This window comes from Vitis riparia, chromosome 10 (genome assembly GCF_004353265.1).
Source record: "Vitis riparia cultivar Riparia Gloire de Montpellier isolate 1030 chromosome 10, EGFV_Vit.rip_1.0, whole genome shotgun sequence".
Lineage (NCBI taxonomy): Eukaryota > Viridiplantae > Streptophyta > Magnoliopsida > Vitales > Vitaceae > Vitis > Vitis riparia.
The window spans coordinates 12,536,040-12,561,124 of NC_048440.1; the positions used below are offsets into that span (position 1 = coordinate 12,536,040).

Sequence of the window (25,085 nt, forward strand, 5' to 3'; positions counted from 1 at the left end):
TAAATATAGCATGGTAGAGAATTAAATTAAATTAATATATATATTATTTTTACTTATTTTTTCTCTTATTTAAAATAAGGAAGGTGTTTAATAAAATTTTAAATAAATGGGGTTTAGCGGAAATACCGGTGTGGTGAATGAAATTATTTTGGGATTTTTTATTAATTGTTAATTATCAATATTAACCCGGCCCGATATGACCGGACTGCCCATACAAAATCGGAGGTTTCCAATTCGCAGGTTATCCACAACGGCTACAAAGACAGCTGTGTCAGTGAGTCTAAAACCCTAAAACCCAGAACCTAAAAAAGTTCATATTTTTACACCATAAATCCGAAACCCAGAATCGGACTTCTCAGAGAGAATTTTCAAACCACCGCTGTGTAAGTTTTCTTTTGAGTATATTTTTTTTTTTAATGGTTTGTTCTCTGTTCCAGTTTGGTACTTTTTGCAGATGTATTTGAAAATTTCTGAACAAAATTCAAAATTTCATTATGCATATGTTAATGTGTTCGAATAATTATTGAGTTAAAAATGGGTTTAATTTTCGAATTGAAATTTTGTCGGTTTAAAGGGAACTTCTCTGTGTTATTTGCTTAAGCAGTTTGTAAGAACATGGGTGGATTTATTTCTTTAATTTTTTTTTTTTTGTATGACAGATAGAGAAGACTGGGGATATGTTTTCTACAGATGGCTTTGTTGTTGGCAAATCCAGTTTCCACCATTTTCAGGTTTGTTTTATTTTTTTTCTAATCAAATTCTAATTCGCAGTGCAATAGTTTGATCTTCGGAGGAGTTATATGTGGCAGGAGAGTGTATTTTGAGTGTTATTGGTTCTCGCTTCTCGGGAAGAACGAGAGAAAAGAAATGAAAATGAATCTTTTCTTATCATTTCGAAGTTTTTTCTTTACCTTGTTCGCATTATTTCCGAGACACAAATGGGGTTTTCATTTCCATTCAGAAGGAGAGAATGAAGACCTCCTTTGCTAAAGTAATCAGTCAAAAGAGGTAATAGATGGAGATGGCCCAAGTCATGGCAACTCCGAATGAAGGGAGAATATCATAGTGAGATTTAGAAGCTGTTGTGTGTTCATATTATTATATATGAACAACATGAATTACTAAATTCTTGAAATAATTTTTTTTTTCATTACAGAAAAAAGGTAAACTACTAAAATTTTTAATTCTGACATTGCTAACCCATCCACTCCTTCAACTAGATTCATTTTCAACAGTGATAGATAGATGTAAGGTGAGTAATACTGCTAATTAATATTTATATTTTTTTAAATGTTACATATGATAAGGAATTGTCATATGATGTGAAAAACTGGAGTTTATTATTTAGCTAAAAATTGGCTTAGATAAGTTTTGTCTCATTTGACAATTGGCACTTAACACTTGCTTCTCAAGTGTACTCAAATGGGGCTTTCAAATAATAGTAGTAATAATAATCTTCTCAATTAGTGAGAGATGATTATGGGGTTGTTGTTTGGAAAAGCTATAAGGAAGGGGTGAGATATTTTCTATGATAGAACCCCCTTTGAAGCGGATAATGGTAGGAGTCTTAGTGTTTGGAAGGATAGATGGTATGACCCCTTGTGTAATTCCTTTCCCTCCTTGTGTGTGTTGGCTTTGTCTAAGGAGGCTTGGGTGACGGATTTATGGGAAGATTTAGGAGTTGGGGAGGGGGGGGTTCATTGGAATTTGTGCTTCTCTAGGCACTTTTTAACAATAGGGAGCTAGATGTTGTTGAGACTTTTTTCTCAAGATTGCTAGTGAAGTTGGTTAGGAGAGAAGAAAATGATAGGGATATCTAAGAAGATGCTAAAAAGGGGCCTGTTTTTAGTCAAATCTTTATCTTCAGTCTTGGAACCTAGAAGGTCAATCTCCTTTCCCACAAACATTATTTGGAATCTATTGGTTTCATTCAAAGCGAGCTTTTTTGCTTAGGAAGCTAGTTGGAAAAAGTTTTGACATGAGATCAACTCCAGAAAAGAGGGTGGTCACAAGCAAATAAATGTTTTCTTTGTAAACTTAGGGGGAGAGGAGTCTATTGATCATATTCTAAAAAAAACTATACCAAAGGAAGGATTCTATGGCAACTATTGTTATTAAGTTGATCCCTTCTTCAATGAAAGATACATTGTTAAGTTGGCATGGCTCCTTTGTAAGGAAGAAAAGGAAGAAGGTGCGAAGAGCCTCTTCTCTTTGCATTTTTTAGACAATTGCATGGGAACGAAATCAAAGACCTTTTGAAAATGTGAAACACACTTATTAAAAGTTAAAACATTCATTTGTTTGTGATCTTTTAGCTTGGGTTAGCATGTACATAAGAGAACATTAGATGCCTTTGATTGATTTGGTTGATTGGGAGAGGTTTTGTTGAGAGGGTGGTTTTTTGTGACTTCTCTTTTGAGGTCTTTCTTTTAGGTGCCCCATGTATACGATCTATATATTTTGTTGTACTTTTCATGTTAATAATTCATACATGTCTATCTTTACCTATCAGAAATAATAATAATAATAGCCTTCTCAATTTTATGCAAATTGAACAAACTTCGGAAGTGGAACATATTAAGGATATTCTTCAATGTGGAGCTTGATTATCTCCACGGAACTTAAACTTGCACTTTCCCAAATAAATATGGAACCTTATATCTTCAAGTCATCCCTAAGTTTGTGAAATAAATGGTGAGTAGTTGATATCTCTAAGGGCTAATGAAGGAGATTTTTTTTTTCTTTTCAAAAACATAAAATCCATAACAACGAATAGTTGTATGGGATGACAACTTATTCTCTATTTTTAGTAAGAATATTTTGCTATTTAATGGGAATTTCTTTTGTAGCTGATTGTTGTTTGTTAGTCTATATCTAGCACAGAGTAATGTGGTATGAGCAGATGACCATATGCATTCTTTTTTCCTATTTATCAATTTCATGAGTGGCAACCATAAGGTGTGGCAAATTAGGAAGATAGATTCATGTCTCAATGAAATCTATCATGCAATTAACAATGTTTCCTAATCTTCTTATGCCTTTGGATTTTATGTATTTTCCAACTTGTTGAAATATATTAATTTTTACAAGTGAATGATTTGAAATATGAAGGATCTTAAATCTCCAAGTTCCCAAGTTTGAGTTTGTAAAAGAGCTATGAGGAAAGGTTAGGTGTTAGTGCATTTGAAGTCATTTAAACTGAAGGTTTTAGAGTCCAAAGGCGGCTTGAAGGAAAGATTATCGAAAAGGGTAAAGGCTTTTCTAGGTGGATTCATTGGGCTTCCTGGTTTTGGGCTGGTTGAAAGGATGTTGAGTAGGGAAAACTAAGCAGTAAACCTTGATGGTGGAGTTGAAGGAAGATATAAGGTTGCTTAGACTTGGAGCTTAGTCAAGATGGTAGGTAGTTTCCTCCTTTGTCACATGTTTTTTGAGGAATCCAAGTAGTTTTACGCACTCATTCTTAAGGGCCTAATCCTTTTAGGCTTAGGGGTTGGGGGTGGGTTTGGTAAAGAAGCTAAAGATTTTGAGAGTTTTAAAGAATGAGGATTCCTTGATAGTCCTTTCTTTGGTCAAGGATTGTTTTGTTGGTTCTTGTTAGTTTGTAGTCTCGATCAAGGAAGGGAGGGGGGTTTAAATAGGTAGTACACACAATTTTTATGCTCAAATGGAATATCTTAAATTAATTAATTTCTAGGTTTATCTTAGATTGATTAAATTAAATCAATTACCACCTTTTTTTTATTATTGGGATCAACGTTTTAAAAGGCTAAAGGCAATCTTAAGGCATTTTGCCTAAATGAGATGAGACATAAGCCTCGAGGTAGAATAAGGCATAAGCCTCAACTTAAACAAATAAATAATAAAAAATTATCAAAAAATTAAAAAAATACTCATAAAGTCATAATAGAATTGAGTAATAAAGAAGACATAAACTTCATATGATAAAATTAATTATTTTTTATTGTTAATAGTTTTAATTTAGTTCCTTTTTCTCTCATATAATTTAGCTCTCTTTCATAGTTTTACCAAATAATTTCAACATTGTTGTTGCTATCACTAGGATCTTCCAAGGTATATAATCGTATCCTATTGCTATATATATATATATATATATATATATATATATATATTTGATAAGTAAGTAAAAGTATTGTATTAAAAAAGAGGTGCTAAAATAACGGCCAAAATGTACAAGAGAAGGATACTCACCCTTTATAGCTGAAACAAAAATGAAAACTGCCCAAACAAGATGTACAAAAAACAATCCCTCCCTCAACGAGATCCCACCCAATCAATAAAATCTATTAACGTCGAAGGACCATCTTTTATAAATAGTTTGGTCTCTGACCATTACCCACCACAAAAGATAGCTAGTGCTAACAAGGTGTTCAAGATTCCTAATTGTTTTCCACAACCCTACTCCAAAACACTCCCTAACCTCACGAGAACACCACCCACCTCAATCCTCCCCATATTTCCCCCTTATAACTTGGTTCCAAAAAGCCTCTCTTTTAGTTGCAAAACGTCATGTCCATTTGTCAAGGAGAGCCTTGTTGAGTAGAGTAAGACTCTTAACCTTCAGTCCCCTTTTTCTTTTATCTATGCAAACTATCGACCACCTCACTAAATGAGGTTTTTGCTTAGGAGCCCCATCTCCTCACAGAAAGTCCTTTTGAATCTGCTCCAGTGTCATTCTAACTACTCCTGGCAAATGGAAAATGGACATAAAATAAAGAGGCAAGTTGGACAAAGTACTACGAATCAATGTAATTCTCCCGCCCTTAGAGATATATTGTCACTTCCATATACCCAATCTTTTACGGAATCTTTCCTCAATATCATCCCAAGCTGCCACATAATTAAAAGGAGCCCCTAACAGCATCCCCAAATAAGTGGACGGAAGACTTCCCACCTTGCAACCCAGCTCACAAGCCAAATCATCCACATTCTCCACCCTTCCCACCGGGATTAACTTGCTTTTATCCAAATTAACCTTCAACCCAAAGATTGTCTAAAACCACATCAACAACTAGCACAAAAACATCATTTGCTCCTCCTACGCTTCACAAAAAATCAGTGTATCATCAGTAAACAGCAGGTGGGAGACCTTGACCCCTTCACCTCCTCTTCCCTACGCTTGACAAGCTGATAAAAAGCCATCACAAACTGCTCTCTTTAAAAGACAGCTAAGGGCTTCCATCGCTATCACCAAAAGGTAAGGTGAAAGCAGGTCTCCCTGCCTTAGGCCCATAGAGCTTTGGAAAAAGCCCAAAGGTGTTCCGTTAACCAAAATGGAAAACCTGGTTGCGGATAAACACCACTTAATCCACCTTAACCACTTCACCCCAAACCCCATTTCTCCATAACTATAAGCAAGAAAGACCACTCCACATGATCATAGACTTTCTCAATGTCTAACTTACACAGAATTGCCCCTCCATTGCTTTTCAAAATCGAGTCTATTACTTCATTTGCAATGAGCACTGCATCCAATATTTGCCTACCCTCTACAAACGCATTTTGGGTCTTGGAAATCATCTTAGCTAACACCCTCTTCAACCCATTAGCTAGCACCTTGGCCAACCACTTGTACAACCTCCCCACCAAGCTAATTGGTCTGAAATTCCTCAAGTCCCTCTACCCTCCCTTTTTTCAAGATCATAACTAGAAAGGTAGCATTCAAATTGCACACAAAGTGACCTAACCTGTGAAATTCCCTGAAAAAATTCGTCACCTCATTCTTCACAAACTCCCATGAAAACTACCAAAATGCCATGGAAAACCAATCTGGGCCTGGAGCTTTATCCTTGCTGAAACTCAACAATGCCCCATACACCTCCTTTGATAAAGGCTTCTCTAGCCGTGCCACCTCAGAATCATCCAGAATCTAGAAGGACAATCCACTAAGACTAGGTTTCTAATCACCCGAAGTAGAGAGCAAAAGCTGAAAAGCTCTACTTACTTCCTCTATGATATATCCACCCCATTGGTGTTAATATCCATCCTTCCTTCTTTTTCTTCATCCACTAATTGTAGTGGCATGCTTTTTCCATCTATCAATAATTGGATTATATATGAGATTAACCACTAGGATAGTCAACAATTATCATATTCTTCTCAATCTCTCTTTTTCCCTTCCATTTAGAAAGTTAATTGAAAGTCAAGTAAACCCTTATTTTGTAAAAGGTTCAACCAAGGAGGGACCCAATTCAAAATTCATGAAATCTATATCAAAAGTCCATAAAAGCATAGATGATAGGACCCACTAAAACTCATTCATTATTAAGACTTAAGCCTCTTATAAAATATTTATTAAAAGCCTATAAAGTCCAAAATTCCTTTAAATATTTGAGGCTTAGACCTCAATAGTCTTGAGGCTATAGCATCAAAGCTATAAACCTTGATAGGGTAAGGCTTAAGCCTTAATTACCCTAATCGAGGCTATAGCTAAGGCTAATTTGTAGAGCCTCACCTTGAGGCAAGCTTCAAGGCGTGAGCCTCAATAGCCTTTTAAAACACAAATCGGTATTCAATTAGACCATTTAGATTAGCCCTATGAGAATTTATACAAATCTTAATATTCTAAAATAAATCCAATCACATATAAAACATCAAATATATGTGGAAAATTGCTTACAGAGGTTGTCACAACCCCTATATAATTGCAAAAGCCATGGGGCTATCAACCTTAACAATAATCAGCTAAATTTAAAAAAATCTTACACAATTTTACTTGGCCCAAATGCTTTTTCCCACGAGTCTTATACCAACCAACATCTGCACGTATTCTTCATATCCACAATGTAGCACTTTGCCATACTTCTTAGTGAATCACCTCAAAACCATAGAGGCTTGGGGACTCTAATTCTTGACCTCTACCTTTCCTCTTTGAAAGGGCTTTCAAGCTTTTTTGATTGATATCTTGATTTTTGGAGTTTTAGAAACTAAGGCAAAATAAAAACATTTGTAGATTTTCTAAGGGTTTTCTATTTCGCAGCCTTAAAATGAGTTTTTAAAACCTTGTTATACCAAAACCCTATTTTTTTTAATTATATCAGATTAGGAAAACTTATTTTAGAAAAATAGGAATCTTTAATAATTAAAAAGAAATCAGACAAAAATACTCTAGGTACTTAAGTTATAACTAAACTATGAATTTAATAAAGTCATTATTTTGTTCTAATTTCAAATTTGAAAAATTCTTACTTGAGTTTCAACTCCTATGTCTTCAATTTGAATATGTCAATATAAGACTTATGGTAGGAAAGCAATCTTGAACCAATAATCTTTATAGCAGTATTGTTAACCTAATATAATACATTAACATTCTCTTCATTTGGCAATTTTGGGACAAAATAAAATCATTACACTAAGATTTCCTAAAACTCTCAAACTAAGATCCTAGATTCTCACTTACTCATTAAAAAAAAAAAAGGATCCTGGAATCTCACTTAACCCAATCCTTTCTAAAATATCACTCAATACGAATAACACAAACCTTTGGTCTTTTTTCTTTCTCTGCATGAACCTATCACTTGAAACACACTCAAACAACAATATACCTACGAACTGCATAGTGTGTAAGGAGAGGAAAAAAGAACAATGACAATGAAACGTATGCCTCTTCCATAAACATGAGGCAAAGCGATATATCTCTTAGGATAATAAATCAATATCTCCTCCTTTGGCAAAAAATAATTATATTTCTCACATGTAGTCATCAATATCATCATAAAAATGACAGTGGAAGGAATAAAATCGCACATCCATCAAGTAGAGCATATTTCAGGAGATGGAGACAAAGAAGCTACTCTCCTACAATTACTCCTATAGGATGTGACGAGGTGAAAGTGATAGAAACTGAAAACATAAACTTGATTTTTGACAAAAATCACTTTCTAAAATCGATTTTAATCTCAAAAATTCATCTTAATGATTCTAAGTCAATAAAAGCAAAATTGCACTCTTTTCATCAAAATTCTCAAAAATAATAGGGTAAAAGTGAAATTCAATGCTCTCAATTGAAAACAGCGTACTTCATCAATTACATGGAGTGTCAAATTAATCACACAATAGGAAAACATCCATAATTCAAGCTCAAAATGAATAAGATATCTATATTGTAAAGATCATATATGTAGGGAACAATACTGGCCAAGCTTCTTTTTCTAATGATTGAAAAACCACCCAAGCTTCCAAGAGTGTTGCTTCCACTACTTATTACAATGACCATGACTTTCTATCCTTGATTTTTCAAAAACGGTGGGACATGTGAGCCTTAGCTCAGGCATTTGTTTAATGAAATCACCTCTGCTATCCCACTTCCTTCTATTAAAAAGGCAACCAGCCCTTGAACAAAAATGTCGTAAGAAGACTCTTCTTTATATATTACATAAGCCCTAAAGTAGGTACCTTGAAAGCAGAACTCAACAACTTGTTAGGAGTAGGTTTTGGCTTTCTCCTTAGGAAAATAAAACTTCCATTGAAGCAAAGCAAATGAAAGGCTTTCATAAAAATTCTCATAGAATTGAGAATGAAGTGTTCATCATGTACATGCCAAATTATGAATTAGTAACTACATCCAATCTACCAAAAATCTCAATTGTTTCTATTTTTGGAATGAAATATTTATAGATTGTCATGAATAGGGTTAAACTTTACATTCTAAGGGATCAACTTATTGTTAATTACTTATTTTAGTAAATTCTAAAAACACCATTTAATCGATCTTATGAAATGTCATAATTAGAAACAATCAATTTGATTTCCTTTTAACTAGATTTTTGTTTAATGTTGCTTTATACTTTTCACATGAATCTACATATATATCATGTGATATTTGAATCCTCAACATACATACATACATACACATGCACGCGCGCACATCCACACGCACACACACACACACACATATATATATATATGATTTCTAATTTCTTTTCATGTGGTGGTTAGAATTAATAAGCATCTGCCAGAGATTCCTTATTTAGGATCTAATACCACTTGTAAGTTTGTATTTTTTATCAAAAAACTACTGCAGGGGTGGGATGTTGAGTGGGTAGTACTCACAAGTTTTATGCCCAAATGGAATATCTTTAGTTAATAACTTTTATATCCATCTCACTTATCAAAATATATATATATATATATATATATATATATATATATATATATATATATATATATATATATATATATATATATATATATATATCTCAAATTGATTAAATTAAATCAATTATTACCTTTTTCTATTATTAGGATTCAATTATACCATTCTAATTAGACCTGTGAGAATTTATAAAAGTTCTAATAATTCAAAATAAATCCAATCGCATAGATTGTCACAACCTTTGTAAATGCAAAAACTTGGGGTTTATCAGCCACAACAACAATCTACTAAATTTGAATGAATCATACACAGTTTTGGGTAGCTCAAATGCTTCTTCCCACAAGTCTTATACCGATAGACACCTACACATCCAAAATGTAGTACTCCACCATGCTCCTTTGTGGATCATCTCAAAACCGTATTTGAAGCTCAACAACTTGAATCGACCTCTATCTTTCTTCCTTGAAGGGCTTTCAAGTTTTTCTGACTGATATCTTGAATTTTGGAGTTTTAGGAACTAGGAAAGAACATTGTCACTTGTAGATTTTCCTAGGAATTTCTATTTCACACCTCCAAAATAAGTTTGTAAAACTTTTTTTATACAAACCTAGGTTTTTTAATTGCATCAAACTAGAAAAACTTATTTTAGAAAAATAAGAATCTTTAATAATTTTTTGAAAATATTCCAGACAAAAATACACAAGGCACTTAAGTTACAACTAAATTATGAATTCATAACATAATATTTCCCTTCTAATTTCAAACTCAAAACATACTCACCTAAGTTTCAAATTTTGTGTCTTCAACTCAAATATGTCAATATAAGATTATTATGATAGTGAAGCAGTCCCAAACCAATAATCTTTGGAAAAAGTATTGCAAACTTAATCTAATATATTAATAGTTCTCATAGGGTCTCTATTAGGAGTTCAAGAATTTCTTTTATGTTGATATTGTTAAAAAAGAACCCAAGGAATATTAGAGAGGCTCTTTAGCTTTGCCTTACTAAACTAAATAGTGGTATGCCCCTACTGCTATTGGGGCAAGTTGATTAAGAGGAAGATGGAGGAGTTAAAGATTTGTTTAGTAGGAAGTTGAAGGTTTATTGAGGATCTTATTCCAACATTTACTATTATGTAACAGTGGGCTTAGCAAGCCAAAGGATTTAGGGTGGGGTAAGGTGGTTCCCTTGGGTGGAGATTTATTCTTGTTCAAATTTAGCTTTTCATGTTAAGGAAAGGTACAAGGTTTATCAATGAAAAAACCTTGTTTCTTAATTTTTAAAGTCTTGTGATAGGTTGTTATCTCGAGATGTTTAAGGAAAGGAGACTTGGGTCCTGATAATGGGTTTACATGTCCATTTTTGCAGTTGTGACTCATAAGAGGCTAGATGAGGCCTACTGGGTTTTCATTGTGGTGGATGAAGATTTAACTCCTAGATAACATCTAAGTGGGTTGGGTCCTAGTGGGGCCAATGGGAATCATATGTGGAGGAAATTTGAAACTTTTGTTGATGATTCTAGGTTTTCTATTACCCTTTGGTGTGAAACTCTACTATGGTTCTTGTTGGTATTTGTGACAAATGGCTCATGTAATTTTAGTGGGGCAAAGGGGAAGAGCTAAATATCTCCCCCTTATTTTCTTTTGCAAATGATTCCCTTTTATTTTGCAAGGAAGTAGGGGATCATTTGTTGTTTACCTCATATACCACAATTTGTGAAGTGTTGAGAATGAGATGGATTCTTTTCACGTTTGAAACAATTTTTGAGCTTAAAAAGTGGAAGGGGGTTTGGGGTTAAGGAAGATTTCTCTAAGAAATTGTGCTTTTTTAGGAAATTGGCTATGGAGGTTTCCTAGGGAAAGTTATGCTCTTTGGCATCAAGTTATTCTTAGCATCTATGGGACAAATTCTAATGGGTGGGAGGCCAACATTATAGGTAGATGGTCGCATTGTTGTCCTAGAAAGCCATTGCCTGGGTCTTTTAGGATTTTTCCAAATACATTTGTTTTATAGTAGGTGATGCGGCGGTAATTTGTTTTTGGAAGATTTTTCATAGGAGGATCAACCTTTGTGCTCACAATCCCCAAGTCTATTCAAAATTGTCATAGTTAAAAACTTTGTTATCTCATCAATTCTTGGCTTCAATTACCATTTCTCTTGGACTTTTAATTTCCATCATAACCTTTCTGACTTGGAAATAGAAGATCTTGAAATACTTATGTCCTTTCTCACTTGTTTGTATTTATCTCCATCCATCTCAAATATGAGAGTCTGATCATCATCTTTATCATGATTATTTACAGTAAAGTTAAGTCTTGTCTAATTGATCTAATCTAGTTTCGTTCTATTTGGTTAAATTTGTATGGAAATCTATAATCTCATCTAAGGTTAAGACCTTTGCTTGGCTATTGGCACACAAGAAAGTAAACACCAATGACATGCTACAGTTGAGAAGGTCTTACAAACCCTTAGTCCTGATGTTTGCTTATTGTGTATGGAGAGTAGAGAAACGGTGAATCATATTTTCTTACATTGTTCGTTGACTTTTGGGTTATGGCATAAACCTTTTAGATTAGTTAATTTGGACCGGGTTCCTCCTAGGAGTATTTTTAACATGATGACCATCTCATATAAGGGATAGGGAAGCTCTATTAGAGGCAAGGTTCTTTGGCAAACCGCTTATCTCGCATTGATTTGAGTTGTTTTGCAAGAAAGAAATGCTAGGAATTTTTAGGACAAGGCAAGCACTTCAAAGGCTCTTTGGGACATCATTCATTTGTTTGCCTCCTTTTGGGCCTCTTGCATCATAGCATTTAAGGACATTCCCCTTATATGGTTCAGCTTGACTGGTTTTCGGTGTGTAGACCAAAAGGTGTAGATTATCAAGGAGAGGTTGCTTTGAAGTAATATTGGAGCTATGAATTATTTTTTGGATATTCGGATGTGGTACTTTATTGTTGTATAAGTTTACTTAGTAATTTGGAGGCTTCAAACATACTTTTTGATTAGTTCGTTGTATTTTTTGGAAGATTCCTCATCATTCTTTTGTATTTCTTTGTCCTTAATACATATGTTATTTTTTATTAAAAAAAGAAAACACACTTTGTAGAGTGAATTGATTAAAATAGGGATGTGTATAGTGTGGATCTGCCTATCTGTATTCTGGTTGTAGAGTGGGGAAGTTGGTTTCTACATATTTAAGGTTACCTTTGGGTACTTCTTTTAGATGTATGTCAATTGAGACTCAATAGAGGAAAAATTTAAAAGAAGGATGGTTGTTGGGAGATGATATCTTCCAAAGGGAGGGAGGGTTACTCTAATCAAAAGCACTCTTTTGATCCTCTTGATTTATTTTATGTCGGTGTTGTTCCCTATGCTTTGGTTAGTGAGGATGAAATTGGAGTAGATTGAGTGCGATTTTCTTTGAGAAAAAGCAGTAAGTAATAAGAACAAATTTCATCTTGTGAAGTGGTATGCTTTTTATAAAAAGACTTGGGGGTTTTGAAAATTTGAAAGATTTTAGTGCTTGACAACACTTACTTGGGAAGTGGCTTTAGAGGCATGTGGTAGAGCAAAATAATTTGTGAAGAAGAGTAAGGTGGAGCAAGTTTGCTAAGGAGGAATGTGGTTGTGTCTCCAAGTAAGGAAGCACAAGGTATACAGTATGCCTTTGGAAAGCCATTTGAAAAGGTTGGAATGCCTTTCAAGCTTGTAGTAGCGTTATAGTTGCTGATGGCACAAAGACTAGGTTTTGGTTGGGTACATGGTGTGGAGATTGTCCTCTGAAAGGCACTTTCCAACACTTTCTGGTATTAATTACCTTCAAAATGGTTGCTTACTTGAATTTTGGGAGGTTCAGGTGGTAAGTCTAGTTGTTCTCCTCATTTTAGGTGAAATTTTTTGGATAGAGAGAGGTGGGGGTGGTGCAAACCCTTCTTCAGTGTAGTGGGATAATGACTATTAACATAGGTTGTGCTAATAAGTGAGATGGAGGCTAGCTAAGAGTTAATTTCTCATTAAGATGTTTCTATAGTTGGCTTTGCTATAGTGAATGGGGTTTCTTTTCTTGCTGAGGAGGTTTGTGTCTTGTTGGCACCTTCTAGACTTTGTTTCTTTGCTTGGGAGCCAGCATGGGAGTACTTATGTTGGATAAGCTTATGAAAAGGGTTTCTCATTAGCAAGTTAGTGTTTCCTTTGCAAGCAAGATGTAAAGTCAGCTAATCATATCTTCATTCAATGTAGGTTGCCTTGCGGTTTATGGTCCTTGGTGCTTTCAAGGTTTCATAGGTGCTTCCTTTTTGGTTATGGAGTTGTTACTTGGTTGGCACGATTGTTCTTTGAGGAAGAGTTAAATGAGGTTTTGGAGGATGATTCTTCTTTGCCTTTTTGGTTCATATGGAAAGAGCAAAACAGATAGTATTTCAAATACTTTGTTCTCTTTCTCTAAATGGTTTCAAACTGTGATTTTCAATCCATTCTTTTTTGGTGCTCTCTATATACTTCCTGTGCACATAAGTTGCATCCTCCTTTTATTCAGCGGTTTTCAATAAAAATTTTCTCATTCATACACAAATTTATTCTATCAATAAATGAGAATCTATGCATGATTGTTTTTCTTTTAACCTATTTTTGGAAAATAATGGTGAATTCTACCATTTTATGACTTCTACCCCAATTTTCTTTTTTTTTTTGGTTAAAATGAGTAGATGAACACATGTTTTACTAAATTACTTCATCCTCCCTGTTTGCGTATCGTTTATTTATCTAGCTGTGTAAAGTTTAGGTTGGAACACCTCCTCAGCAAGATTCAATAATTGTACCCAGCCAAGTTTCATGGATTTGTACTTCGTGTATTGAAGAGGAGATCAATGGTGAATTGTGTTAAAGAGCATGATATACATTGTGAACCCAAATCCTAAGAGCTTTAATTTTAGGAAAATTGGTTGTTCAACATGGTATCATAGCCTCATTTTGTAGGAGATCGTGTGTTCAAGCCTCACCATATATTTATTTCCCCAAATTATTGTGTAGGCCAAAAAGAGGCTAAATGTGGTTGTTTGCCGATGGGTTTGTGTATCTCTCCATGTTCGGGTATGGGCCACACATGAGGAAGGGCGTTCAAAAGTATGATATATTTTGTGGGCCCAAATCCTAAAAGTTTTATGCTTTTAGGAAAATTAGTAGTTCAAGAAATTGCACTCTCCTCACCGTCAGTTGAGTATTCCTTATGTTGTAATATATGATGCTGACTGGTATATCTGTAATGTTATGTGCAGACATCATTCATAGGTTCATTCCCAGCGGGAATATTGCAAGTCAGACTTGGGGTGAATGGTACACAGAGGAGGGTTCCATTATTTCCTTGTATAAAGTGTGAGAAGAAGGATGGCTTCTTTGAACAAATATCTGTGGAGCGGCCCCCATATGACAGTTATTTCGATTCAACCTCTGGGCAGCTTGAACCAGCTTCTGGTGCTCGTGCAAGTATTCCATCAGAAGAGTACTGGCCAGAAGGCACAGCTGGCCGAGTGAGGGCTGCCAGGGCTCCTGAGCCAACTGGTAAGTCAGCTGGAGCTCCATCTTTTGGAAAAAGACCTGGAAGTAGGAGGAAGAAGCACAAAACATCAGTTGCTGCTCCTGAGTCCTCTGAAATAAGTGTAGATTTAAGTGAGCAAGTGGCACCTGAGAATCCAGATGACATGATGGAAGACCCTAAAGACGTCTCTTCTGAATATGTTGTTTATGAAACAAAGCCTGATGAAGAAGAGACTCGTGAATATGACTTGGACAAGAAACTCGGACGTCCTCATCCCTTTATTGATCCTGAAGCTAAGAAGCCACTTGGGGAGCCACTTACAAGTGAAGAACTATGGTGGAACTGGAGAAAGCCAGACAAGGAACAGTGGTCTAGATGGCAGAGGAGGCGACCTGATGTTGAAACGGTGAGTGCAAACAGAAAAAAAATAATAATTGCTTTAAAAAAAGAAGAAGAAGAAGAAAGAATGAGTCTAGGTTACTCCCGGTTTATCATAATTTGATTCTGCTAAAAACTGCAAATGCTAGGGGTGCACAATCCACCTGCCTGGACCAAAAGCTGAAGCTCTTTTTTACCATTCTGAGTTGAGAAAATTGTTATGGATATGGTGTTGCATTAATGCTTGTATGAGTACACAATGCAACTAAGCCAAGTGGCACGGTTCAGACACTCATTAAAGCACATTCCTGTTTCTTATATATGTGTAGTACACTTGCAGGGTTGAGCTTCTTCTAAATAGACAATAAATATCCTTCTATTATGACTGGGAATTTGCCCATTGATCTGGAACTTCTGTTGATTTTTCAGGTTTTTCTCAAAGCCATGGCAGAGACTGGACAGGTAAAGCTTTATGGTGAACATCCTACATTAACTGAGACTTCTCTTTACCGAGCTAGACGCCATCTTTTTAAAGACGAAAGGTATCATTCTTCTCTTATATGAAGGGTTTCTATTCCTTGCTCTAGCAAATTAGATTGTAACAGCACCTTTGCTGGTTCTTGCTTTATAGTTTTTAATATTTGCTTGGTGCTTGGGCTGCCTAATTCTTTTGTAATGTTTGCTTGATAATGTATATGAATTTATGCTTCTTGGTGGCTGATACACCAGTGAGTATGTTAACCTCAAGCTGCACGGAAGGTTTTATAGAGCTGAGGTTATACCATGCTGAGCAAAGCATAATGGAATGATCTGTTGTACTAGAAGGAAAATCATTCACAGTATCAAAAGGAGGAATGAGGTTTCCTTAAGCATATGCTCAAGCTGGGTAATTTGTCCTGTAAAGTGCCAGGCTTCAGAACTTGAGGCTAAGTATTACCTTGTAAAGGTAAGTGGTGAGATATTGTAGATGTTAGTGCAAAGGTTTGTGGTCCTTGCAGTGTTTTTTAGGTTTCTTTTTTGGCCTTTTCCTCTTTGTTTCCATTTCAACCTCCTTGTTTTCTTTCTTTTTATTGTAAAGAGAATTTCATTTTTTATGAAAAGAATCCAAGAAAAAAGGTTAAGGGGAAGATTATCCAAGATGAGCAAGAGAAGGATAAATTTAGAGGGATAGACTACCTTTTCAACTCTAGATTTTCTAAGACAAGAAATACAAGCCAAAAATCAACTTCTATCCATTCCAAAACTCTATATTTGTTTTGGTAAAAAGGACCTTATGTGTAGACTTTGGAATGCTTTTCAAGAAGGTAAAATTCCTCTAAAACTAGATTGAAATAGCTTTACGTGACATTGGAGAAGACATTAATATTGACCAATAGGTGAGAAGGGTATGGACTCAAGTGAACTGCTGTTAATTTTTTGATAAGTAAGCACATATATTAACAGAAGGCAAAAAAGCCGCAAAGCATACAGGGAGTATACGAGGCGACTATGGCCTCCCAACCAAAAAGAACAAAACACCCCAACCCCTAATTGGAGGCTAACCACTCCAAGAAGCCTATTAGGGAGTTCGACTCCATACCAATATACAATTTAGCCCAACCCCAAATATTACACACAAACGAAGTTTTTAACTTCTGAACTGCTAACACCCCCCCCCCCCTAAATGCTAGCCTATTCCTCTCCTTCCAAATTGTCCAAAAAATGTACAGCGGAATGGACTTCCACAATTTTTTCTTTTTTTTCCCCACAAAAGAGCCCTTCCAGAAGTGAACTGCTGTTAATTGTGATAACCAAACTCTTCAACTTCCCTTGACGTACCCGTGTTGACACAATATGACATGGGTGTGGTTTTGGGTGTGGGATACCTGTCAAATACTATGGATTTCCAATTTAATTCCTAACTTTTAGGAATTAGTTTCCAAGTCTTTTAGGATTAGATTCTGATTTTATTTCCTATTTTAAATAAAGAGTCAAAAACTTAACAAAAATAAGGAAAATTCTAAAGTTGGTTTTCAATCTAAGCAAAGAACTTAGGCATGTTGGACTCTCAAAATACAATGATTATGGTTGTTTGGGCTCACAGGACACTTTTAACACAAGATCTTTTATTTTAGCCTGCTAACTAGCAACTTATCAAAATATCCATCTACTATCATGATACTTAACATGACAGGTGGCCAATACCACATAAGACTATATGTGCTTTTCTTTTCCCCCTTTTTTTTTCTTAATGCTTTCTAATATGATCAACTTTAGAAGCAACTTTCTATGGTATTGCTGTGCTCACGAATGGATTTGCAGATTTTAGTCAGTGACTTTTTTTCCCTGTTTCTTATAGGCTACAGGCTGAACAGGAGAGACTGGAAAAAATAGGCCCAATGGCATATTATTCAGAATGGGTTGAAGCATGGAAGAGAGACACCTCACGTGAAGCTGTTCAGAAGCATTTTGAGGAGACTGGTGAAGATGAGAACACCCAACTCATTGAAATGTTCCAGCATCAAACAGATCGAGAATATCGCATAATGATGGGCACTGATATCCGTATTCAAAGGGATCCTTTAGCTATGCGCATGCGAGAAGACCAAATAAAGCAAAGTATCTATTTCAAAGCTGATAAGTTTGTGCGTTATTTCCATTTCTTTCATTTGTGTTCATAATGTTCATTGCTCTAACCTTCATAAGGTTTGGTTTATTTTGTTACATAATGATGAGTTCAGATAGATTATACCTTGTTATAGTGGTAATTATTTTACTCAGTTATTTGTCCTATTTTAGCTTTTCTACCTCTGAATGAAACAGGGTCTACCCTCTCTCTTTGTTGTTTCTTTGTCCTTTGAATATTCTTTTGATGAGTAAGCCATACCTTGATGCCGAAACATTCACTTGCAGGAAATTATGCATGTCACTACATTCAAATTGCATTTTCTTCCACATTTCTTAGTTTGTGTGTGTATTTCTTTCCCAATCCCTCTTCCCCCCACACCACCAACCCCCCCACAATTTTATTTTCTTTGCTAAGTAAGCCATAGCTTACATTGGAATATTTACCTCCACTTATTTATTCTTGTCTCCATATTTCATATTGCATTTTCTTCAATGTTGCATATGTAGCGAGCTGTAAATTGTAGGTGATAACATCCACTGCTCACTTTATTTATCATGTTCCATTTCTTAAACCACTTGGAAAATTTTGAATGAAGAAAAAATGATGGCTTTATTTGTGCTATCTTGTGATTAGCACATTGTTGGCCCTGGTTATTGATTAGCATTGGCATTTAAATCAAGAAGAGGTGTAATCCCTCCTGTTTAATTTCATGTTTTTTTGTTCCCTGGTACCTGACTTTTCTTTTTACTTTTGTAGTATGGGGCGGAGATCCAGTTTACCCAACTGTGAACTACATTCAAGATCCAGATGAAGTGATTGATTACAGGGGTCCTGATTTTCACGAACCAACTCCCAATATGTTGGCTTTTCTGAAGGAGGTCAATATTACTAACTCCTTATGCTGAAAATCTTGTGGTCATCTTTTATTCCTGCAATAAAAATAAAAAAGACAATGTTTAGAAGTTCATAGCCAGAGAGCAAGTTGTTTTTTTGGTTATGCTTCATTATTCAAAATAAGTTTCATGTCCTCCTAAGGGAAAAAAAGATTTCTAGTCAAGAAGTAATTAGTCCCCCCACCACCACTATAAGCACACACTCTTTGCTAGATGCCAGTACAACTTGAGAAGTGTTAAAAGAGAGAGAGAGAAGAAAACCTTGATTCTCATTCATCTTGTTTCTACTTACAATAGAGAAAATATATATATACAAGGCTAGGAGTCCTAACTACCATACATGTGACCTATATTAAAAAGGAAAGATTGTACACTATAAATTCATTATATTCAACAAGAAGATTGGAATTTGTTTCACTGATCCCCATGTTTTTGTGTTGACACAGTGGATCAGGATTCATCACTTGTATTTGAGCAATATTATCTACCAGATAAAACTCAGACTTCTGGATGATTGTAGATTGTTGCCTTTAGATTTTGTTCTCTTTGTGATTTGCTGCCATCCAATTTTAATCAGTCCTTTTTTTATTTTATTATTATCTAGATGGTGTTCCTGTGAGTCTTAAAGAAAGTGGCTGATCAAATTGTTCTTGTTGTCAGAGTAGTTTTGATTTCTAAGTTCAGGGATAATTTAGATACCAATCTTGATCCTTGCATGTGAACAGAAAACCACACACATATTTTTCTCAGGTTTGTACAACACATGCAACCTTCAGGTAGTGTTGGTTACATAGTTATACAAGCCTACACCTTGCAAAGAACAAGGCATTCTGTGTCTCCCTTGGTGTTGAGAAACCTGGAAAAGCACTTCATCCTAGAAATGCTTTTTCCCAGTTCTGTCCTGGGTTCTCTACTTCATTGTATGCTTCTCACTGTTGTCTACCATTCCTCACTCATAGTGAACCTGTTGAAATTTTCCAAACATGTGTTAACTGAAGCTGTTCAAGGGTTAACCTTAATCCTGTCAATCATGGACATGTTTTCCCATCCTGAGTTTCCTATGTCTTCCTGTTTTTATAATCATTGTCTACCATACTTAATTCATAAAAAAACTTGTTAAAATTTTTAAAACCCTTGTTAATGGAACTGAACACATTACTTCACTAGTTTGGAGCCAAAATTTTCCACACGAAAGGACTAATCTTAACCTTCATTCAGGTTTGCTAACCTTGTCTCAAACAGATGCTTATTGTGCATCCTGAACCCATGATATTCATATGTATAGAGTTGACAACCAATAAGTCCAGGTAAGATCAAAAGTTCAAAACTGCCCAACATGAAACTTTCCTAGTTGCAAGTTGGGTTCAAATTTTAACCTAACTACTTACACAATTAATGGGAAAAAAAAGCCTTTATTTGACTCATTAAGCACTTTAGCAGCAGTTTCTCAGCCAATATGGTGCATGCTTATCTTGAAATTTGATTACACACAATTAATTAGGGTATTTAGAGAATAAATAGGTAACTACTAAACTCTCTAAGACACTTAACATCCCCAGAAATGTGTGTCAACAACACTGGAAAATCTTAATGACACATGCATGCCAGGTTTATCTCGACTGCAAGGAAATGGAAATCCAAATGAAGGTCTACTGCAACTTTAACTAGTCTAACTCACATAACTTGCCTACTCTAGATTTTCTAAGGTTGCAACTCATAATCAAGTTAAACTTGAGGAGCATACTTATTTACTTCACAGTTGGAGCAAAACCTGAATTCTCCACATGAGTTCATGTATCTGGCCTACGTTTTTTTCAGTTTAAATATGTAAATCAAGTAAATAGCAAGAATACATATAGTTGCAATTATTGTCTAAGGCAGTAAGCTTCTCTTAGTCAGCTTTTGTCCTTTTAAATTGAAGCCTCCAGTTGTAACTTCTAGTTATATTCCATGAAGGATTCTCGACTTTGTTTTGCAGTGTTCTTAGCAAATTTTAGCTATGGCACCAGTTTTTGTTTTCTTTGTGATTTGACGTGTGGGTTTCTTTCCCTGACTTTATTTTCTGAACCAAATTGTCTGATCAGCATGGAAAAATCATATCAAGGGAGGAGCTTGAAAAAATCCTGGCCAAAGAGAAGACTGAAGAACTGGAGGTAATAAAATAAGTTAATTTTTTTCACCAAATTTATGGTTCCATCTATTATTTTGTTCAAGAATATTAGAAATACATACTTGAGCTTTTTAGACATGCATACTTTTATGTTTCAAAAGATCATTATTTCTCTCTCTCATAGAAAATATCTTCCCAATATAGGGCATGTATTTTATTTACCTATCGGATGATGGCATAGAGGAAATCCCAGTGACTGGAGCATACTCCATTTTAATTTGCTATTTGACAGATCCCACTAATTTAATATCTTAAGCTAATGTTCCACTTTTACATAGCCTATGAGGTGTATTTTGGTCTTTCAGAACAATTATATGATATATGACCTGCAGTTGCAAGGAAGTCCAATGGTCCATATAACATGTCTAATCAGGATGGCTTCTGGCTGAAAGAAAGAAAAAAATGAGCTTTTAAAAATGGTGCCATAGAGGCTCCATCCTCATATCTAAGCAACCCATGTTTATGTGGATTTACCCTATTTTCTGTTAATCACTATTGGCATTCAGCTACTTTTAAGTACCTTTGTAATTTGAAATATATCTGAACTACAATGGCTTCTGACCCAAAGTTTTGAACTAATTGAGACATGATTAGGTTATTATGCTGATGAAAGACTTTGGCCGTGACTCTCCTAATTTTTTTACTGGCACTTAAGTTTTTAAACTTTTTGAAGTTTTATTTCTTGGAATTGAAAAAGCAGATAGCAGATATGGATGAAGCTATGGCACGAGCTGTTGACATTGGTGAAAATGATGTGAGTTTCATTTCTGCATCTACCCTGATCTGTGCGGAATTTTTTTTTTTTGTGTTCATTTTATTCTTGTTATGCTTTTTGAATGTGGTTGTGTAACAATATGTACTTCTAGACTATTTAATGACTGTTTCATAACTGTAATCTCTTTTGACCTCATTTGCAAAAGGATGAAGGAGAGGATACTGAGGTCGAGGGTGATGATGAAGAGGAGAAAATTACGCGCAATTGGAGTGTTCTAAAAAGTACTCCACAGCTTCGCAAGTCAAAGGTGATTCCATTTTCTAGTCTTGTATATATTCTGTTTTTTATTATGCTTGCTTTATCTATGGATGATAAAGGGGGGTTGGGCATCAGACACCTCTTTTCATTGAATAAGGAACTTTTTTCTGCCCTTAGAGCTGGCGTTATGCAACTAAAGGAGGAGCATTTTGGAAACAGGTTATTAGTGTAAATATGGGGAGGAAGAGGGAGGTTGGCAGTCCTGGGAAGCGAGAGATGGGTATGGGGTTTGGCTATGAAAATATATCAATAGTAGATCTTCCTTTGTGGTGGGTAATGGGAGGATAGTGTAGTTTTAGAAGGATAAATGATGTGGGGATGAACATATGTGTGTTTCCTTCCCTTCTTTATATGCTTTAGCTATATTGAAAGAGGCTTGGGTAGTGGATTTATGGGATCAGACAAGTAAGAGGGGTCATTAGAACCCTTGTGCTTTTAGACTTTTAAGTGAGAGTGGGAATTGAACAATGTAAAAGAATTATCTTCGAGGTTGCAAGGAGTGGTGGTAGATGGTGAGGGGGAAGACAAGGTGATGTGATGAACTCAAGAAATTATAAGTTCTCAGTTAAGTCTCTATATGCTGCCTTGGAATCGGGGGAATCGATTTCCTCTCCAACGAGTTAAATTTGGAATTCATGGGTGCCTTCTGGTGTAAGTTTTTTCACTTGGGAGGCTAGTTGGGGAGAGGTGTTGACCCTAAATCAACTTCAAAGAAGAAGGTGGTCTTTGGTTAATAGATGTTTTCTTTGTAAAGTTAAGGAATTCACATGTCACATCCTTCTTCTTTATGCTAAGGCAAGGGTCCTTTGGCAATTGCTTTTTGCTCTGTTTGATGTTCAATGGATGCAAGTTGCAATGGTTAAAGAGATTCTCTTAGGGTGGTATGGATCCTTTATGGGTAAAAGATGCAAGGAGAGCAGCTTCATTGTGCATCTTTTAGACTATATGGAAGGAAAGTAACCAAAAATTGTTTGACAAAGAGGAGCAATCCGATCAAGCCTTCAAAAGTTCTTTTCTTAGAAAATTTGTTTTTTTGGGTGAATATATATATAGATACAGGTTCTATGTCCTTAAATGATTTTGTAGATTGTTTAAGTTCTTGCTAAGAGAGGAAGTTGTTTTTTGTGTTCTCTCTTTTTGGTTGCGCCTCTTGATGCTCATTGTATACGTCTTGTGTACCATGCAATGTCATCCCTTTGATGCTTGTTTATAAAATCTTATTATTTGCTTATCAAAAAATCTATAGTTGATAAGGTGTTTGAGATGATCATTAGTTCATACATGTTTTTATACTTCCAAGGAAAGAAAAAAAAATGTAAAGAAAAATGATATTTTCATGTTTGGTTTTATTATGAAAAATACAAAAGAAAATTAAATATGATTAAAATTAGTTGGAAACTTATGCACTTTCAAATTATTTAATCTCTGCATAAAAGAGTCAATATGAGTGAAATGAGTTTGAAATAACTTATAGAAATAATTTATTGACTTTAAATCTAAATCTTATTTTTCTCTGTGTTTCTTTCCTTGCATTTTCCCTCAAATTTTTCAAAAACCAAACTTATGGACTGAAAGGAAGAAACTTGCAAATATAAGAAAGCTATAAGAGGAAGAAAGGGTTTGATAAAAATAAATAAATAAATAAGAGGAAGAAAGGAATCCAACATTATATAGCACTCCAATATCATGGTGCAAGGAAACCATGCAACCTCAATGCACTAAGGAGTAGATGGTTGAATGAAAATTTGAGCCACAATTAATTTCCTTGTCTGGTCAATAATATATGCCAATCATTAAGCTTTTAACCTAGTAGCATCTGAGCAGATAGAAGCAAAAGATTCACACGCTTCTGATCTGAGGACTAGGAAGTATGATTGTTTACCTCTCATATTTCTGGTTGCCAATCAAACCTTATACTTTTCAAGCTACCTAGTTAAATCTGTTGTTTCTGTTCTTTTACTTGCAGGACAAACCTAAGAAGGAAGGCCCAATGTCTGTGGAAGAGGCTGTGGATGATTCTGAGAACTTGACTGATTTTCTTTTGGACTTCGAAGAAGATGAGTAATACTCAGGGCGGTTTCTAGAAGGTCGGAGAAAATAGTTATTGCTAATGGACATATTACTAGAGTAGTCTATGTAGGTTGAGAGATGAAAGGTTGGGATTGCAAATTTTCCTTGATTTGTAGTACTTGAAAACTAAAATAGTAGAAAATATTATTTAATTAGTCATTGCTTATTCGAACTAATCTCTTATTAATGACACCAAAACAGTTGGCCCTCTTGCCTTAAGTTTGTTCTTTGCACTTTATGCCAAATTACATATTGAAATAAGTTCTTATCTCAAGAAAGATGCCAAGCGAATTAGATAAACATCTCAGGCACCTTCGTTGTATCTGCGGTGGAAAATGGCCCTTCAAAGATTTTAAAGACAGGTACAGAAGCTGTTCCCAAGCTTTGTTTGGCATGAAGATGAGCACACTGATAACTAAAAGATTCAAAGATTTAGGCTATGTTTGGTTCCCAGAAAGTACAAAGGAAAGAAAAAAAATGCTAAGAAAAATGATTTTCTCATGTTTGGTTGTCCTATGAAAAATATCAAAGAAAATCAAATTTAATTAAAACTAATTAAAAACTTATGTATTTTTAAATTATTTAATCTTTATATTGATGAGTTAAAATAAATAAAATGAGTTTGAAGTAAAAAAAAAAAAAATAATTTATCAACTTTTAATCTATTTTTTTATTTTCCTTCACTTTTTCTTTCCTTCTATTTTTCCTTTGTATTTTCTTTCCCTTGCATTTTCCCTCAAATTTTCCGGGAACCAAACATAGCTTTAAAGTCACATCTGCAACAACTACTGTGCTGAGAGGGATTACATTTGGGCAGACCCAATCTCTCTGGGGCTGTAGTAGTTTGTAAGGATGAAGCCCTTTTCCTTGGGCTTTGGCCTAACAATAACATGAAACTTGATCTCTTAACCACCCAACATTCTGCAGTAAGATGTTGGAGAAAAGATAGAGAAGCCTCCAAAATTCCATTTTCATAATGTTGATTATAATACAACATCCCACAAAAATCTCCCATGAGCTGTGCGGTACAAGTCTTTGGGGCCATGGGCCATTGCACGATCTTAAACAAGGGTTGTGGTTGTGTGGTTGTGTTTGACCCAAGTAGTAAAAATCCATGAAAGTAGGTCCAAGCCCATCCTACTATGATTACAACAACACTCCACATCTCATCATCTCATAAGAGTCATAACAAAGTAAAACGTCAACCACAAAACGACCTAAAGAAGATGGGAATCATGGGCCCCCATACCCCATACTCCTCCACCTTTCCCTTCAATATCCCAT

General features: G+C 35.2%; 1 protein-coding gene across 1 annotated transcript; it reads left to right on the top strand.

The window, feature by feature from the left end:
• Positions 1–238: 238 nt before the first annotated feature.
• LOC117923996 (protein PLASTID TRANSCRIPTIONALLY ACTIVE 12, chloroplastic) lies at positions 239–24,020 on the top strand. The gene is made up of 10 exons (XM_034842537.1): positions 239–383; positions 660–731; positions 14,390–15,055; positions 15,457–15,569; positions 17,366–17,625; positions 18,392–18,513; positions 20,613–20,681; positions 21,399–21,452; positions 21,619–21,720; positions 23,698–24,020. The coding sequence occupies exons 2-10, from the start codon at positions 678–680 to the stop codon at positions 23,794–23,796; spliced, it is 1,539 nt and encodes a 512-aa protein (XP_034698428.1). The 5' UTR covers positions 239–383; positions 660–677; the 3' UTR covers positions 23,797–24,020.
• The last annotated feature ends 1,065 nt before the right edge of the window (positions 24,021–25,085 follow it).

Excerpts from the sequence above, each read along its gene's own strand:
- LOC117923996 (XM_034842537.1), top strand. The coding sequence starts at position 678 with ATGTTTTCTACAGATGGCTTTGTTGTTGGCAAATCCAGTTTCCACCAT. Across the intron at positions 15,570-17,365 it reads CATCTTTTTAAAGACGAAAG|GCTACAGGCTGAACAGGAGA; the intron begins GTATCATTCTTC and ends TGTTTCTTATAG. Across the intron at positions 20,682-21,398 it reads AGAAGACTGAAGAACTGGAG|ATAGCAGATATGGATGAAGC; the intron begins GTAATAAAATAA and ends TTGAAAAAGCAG.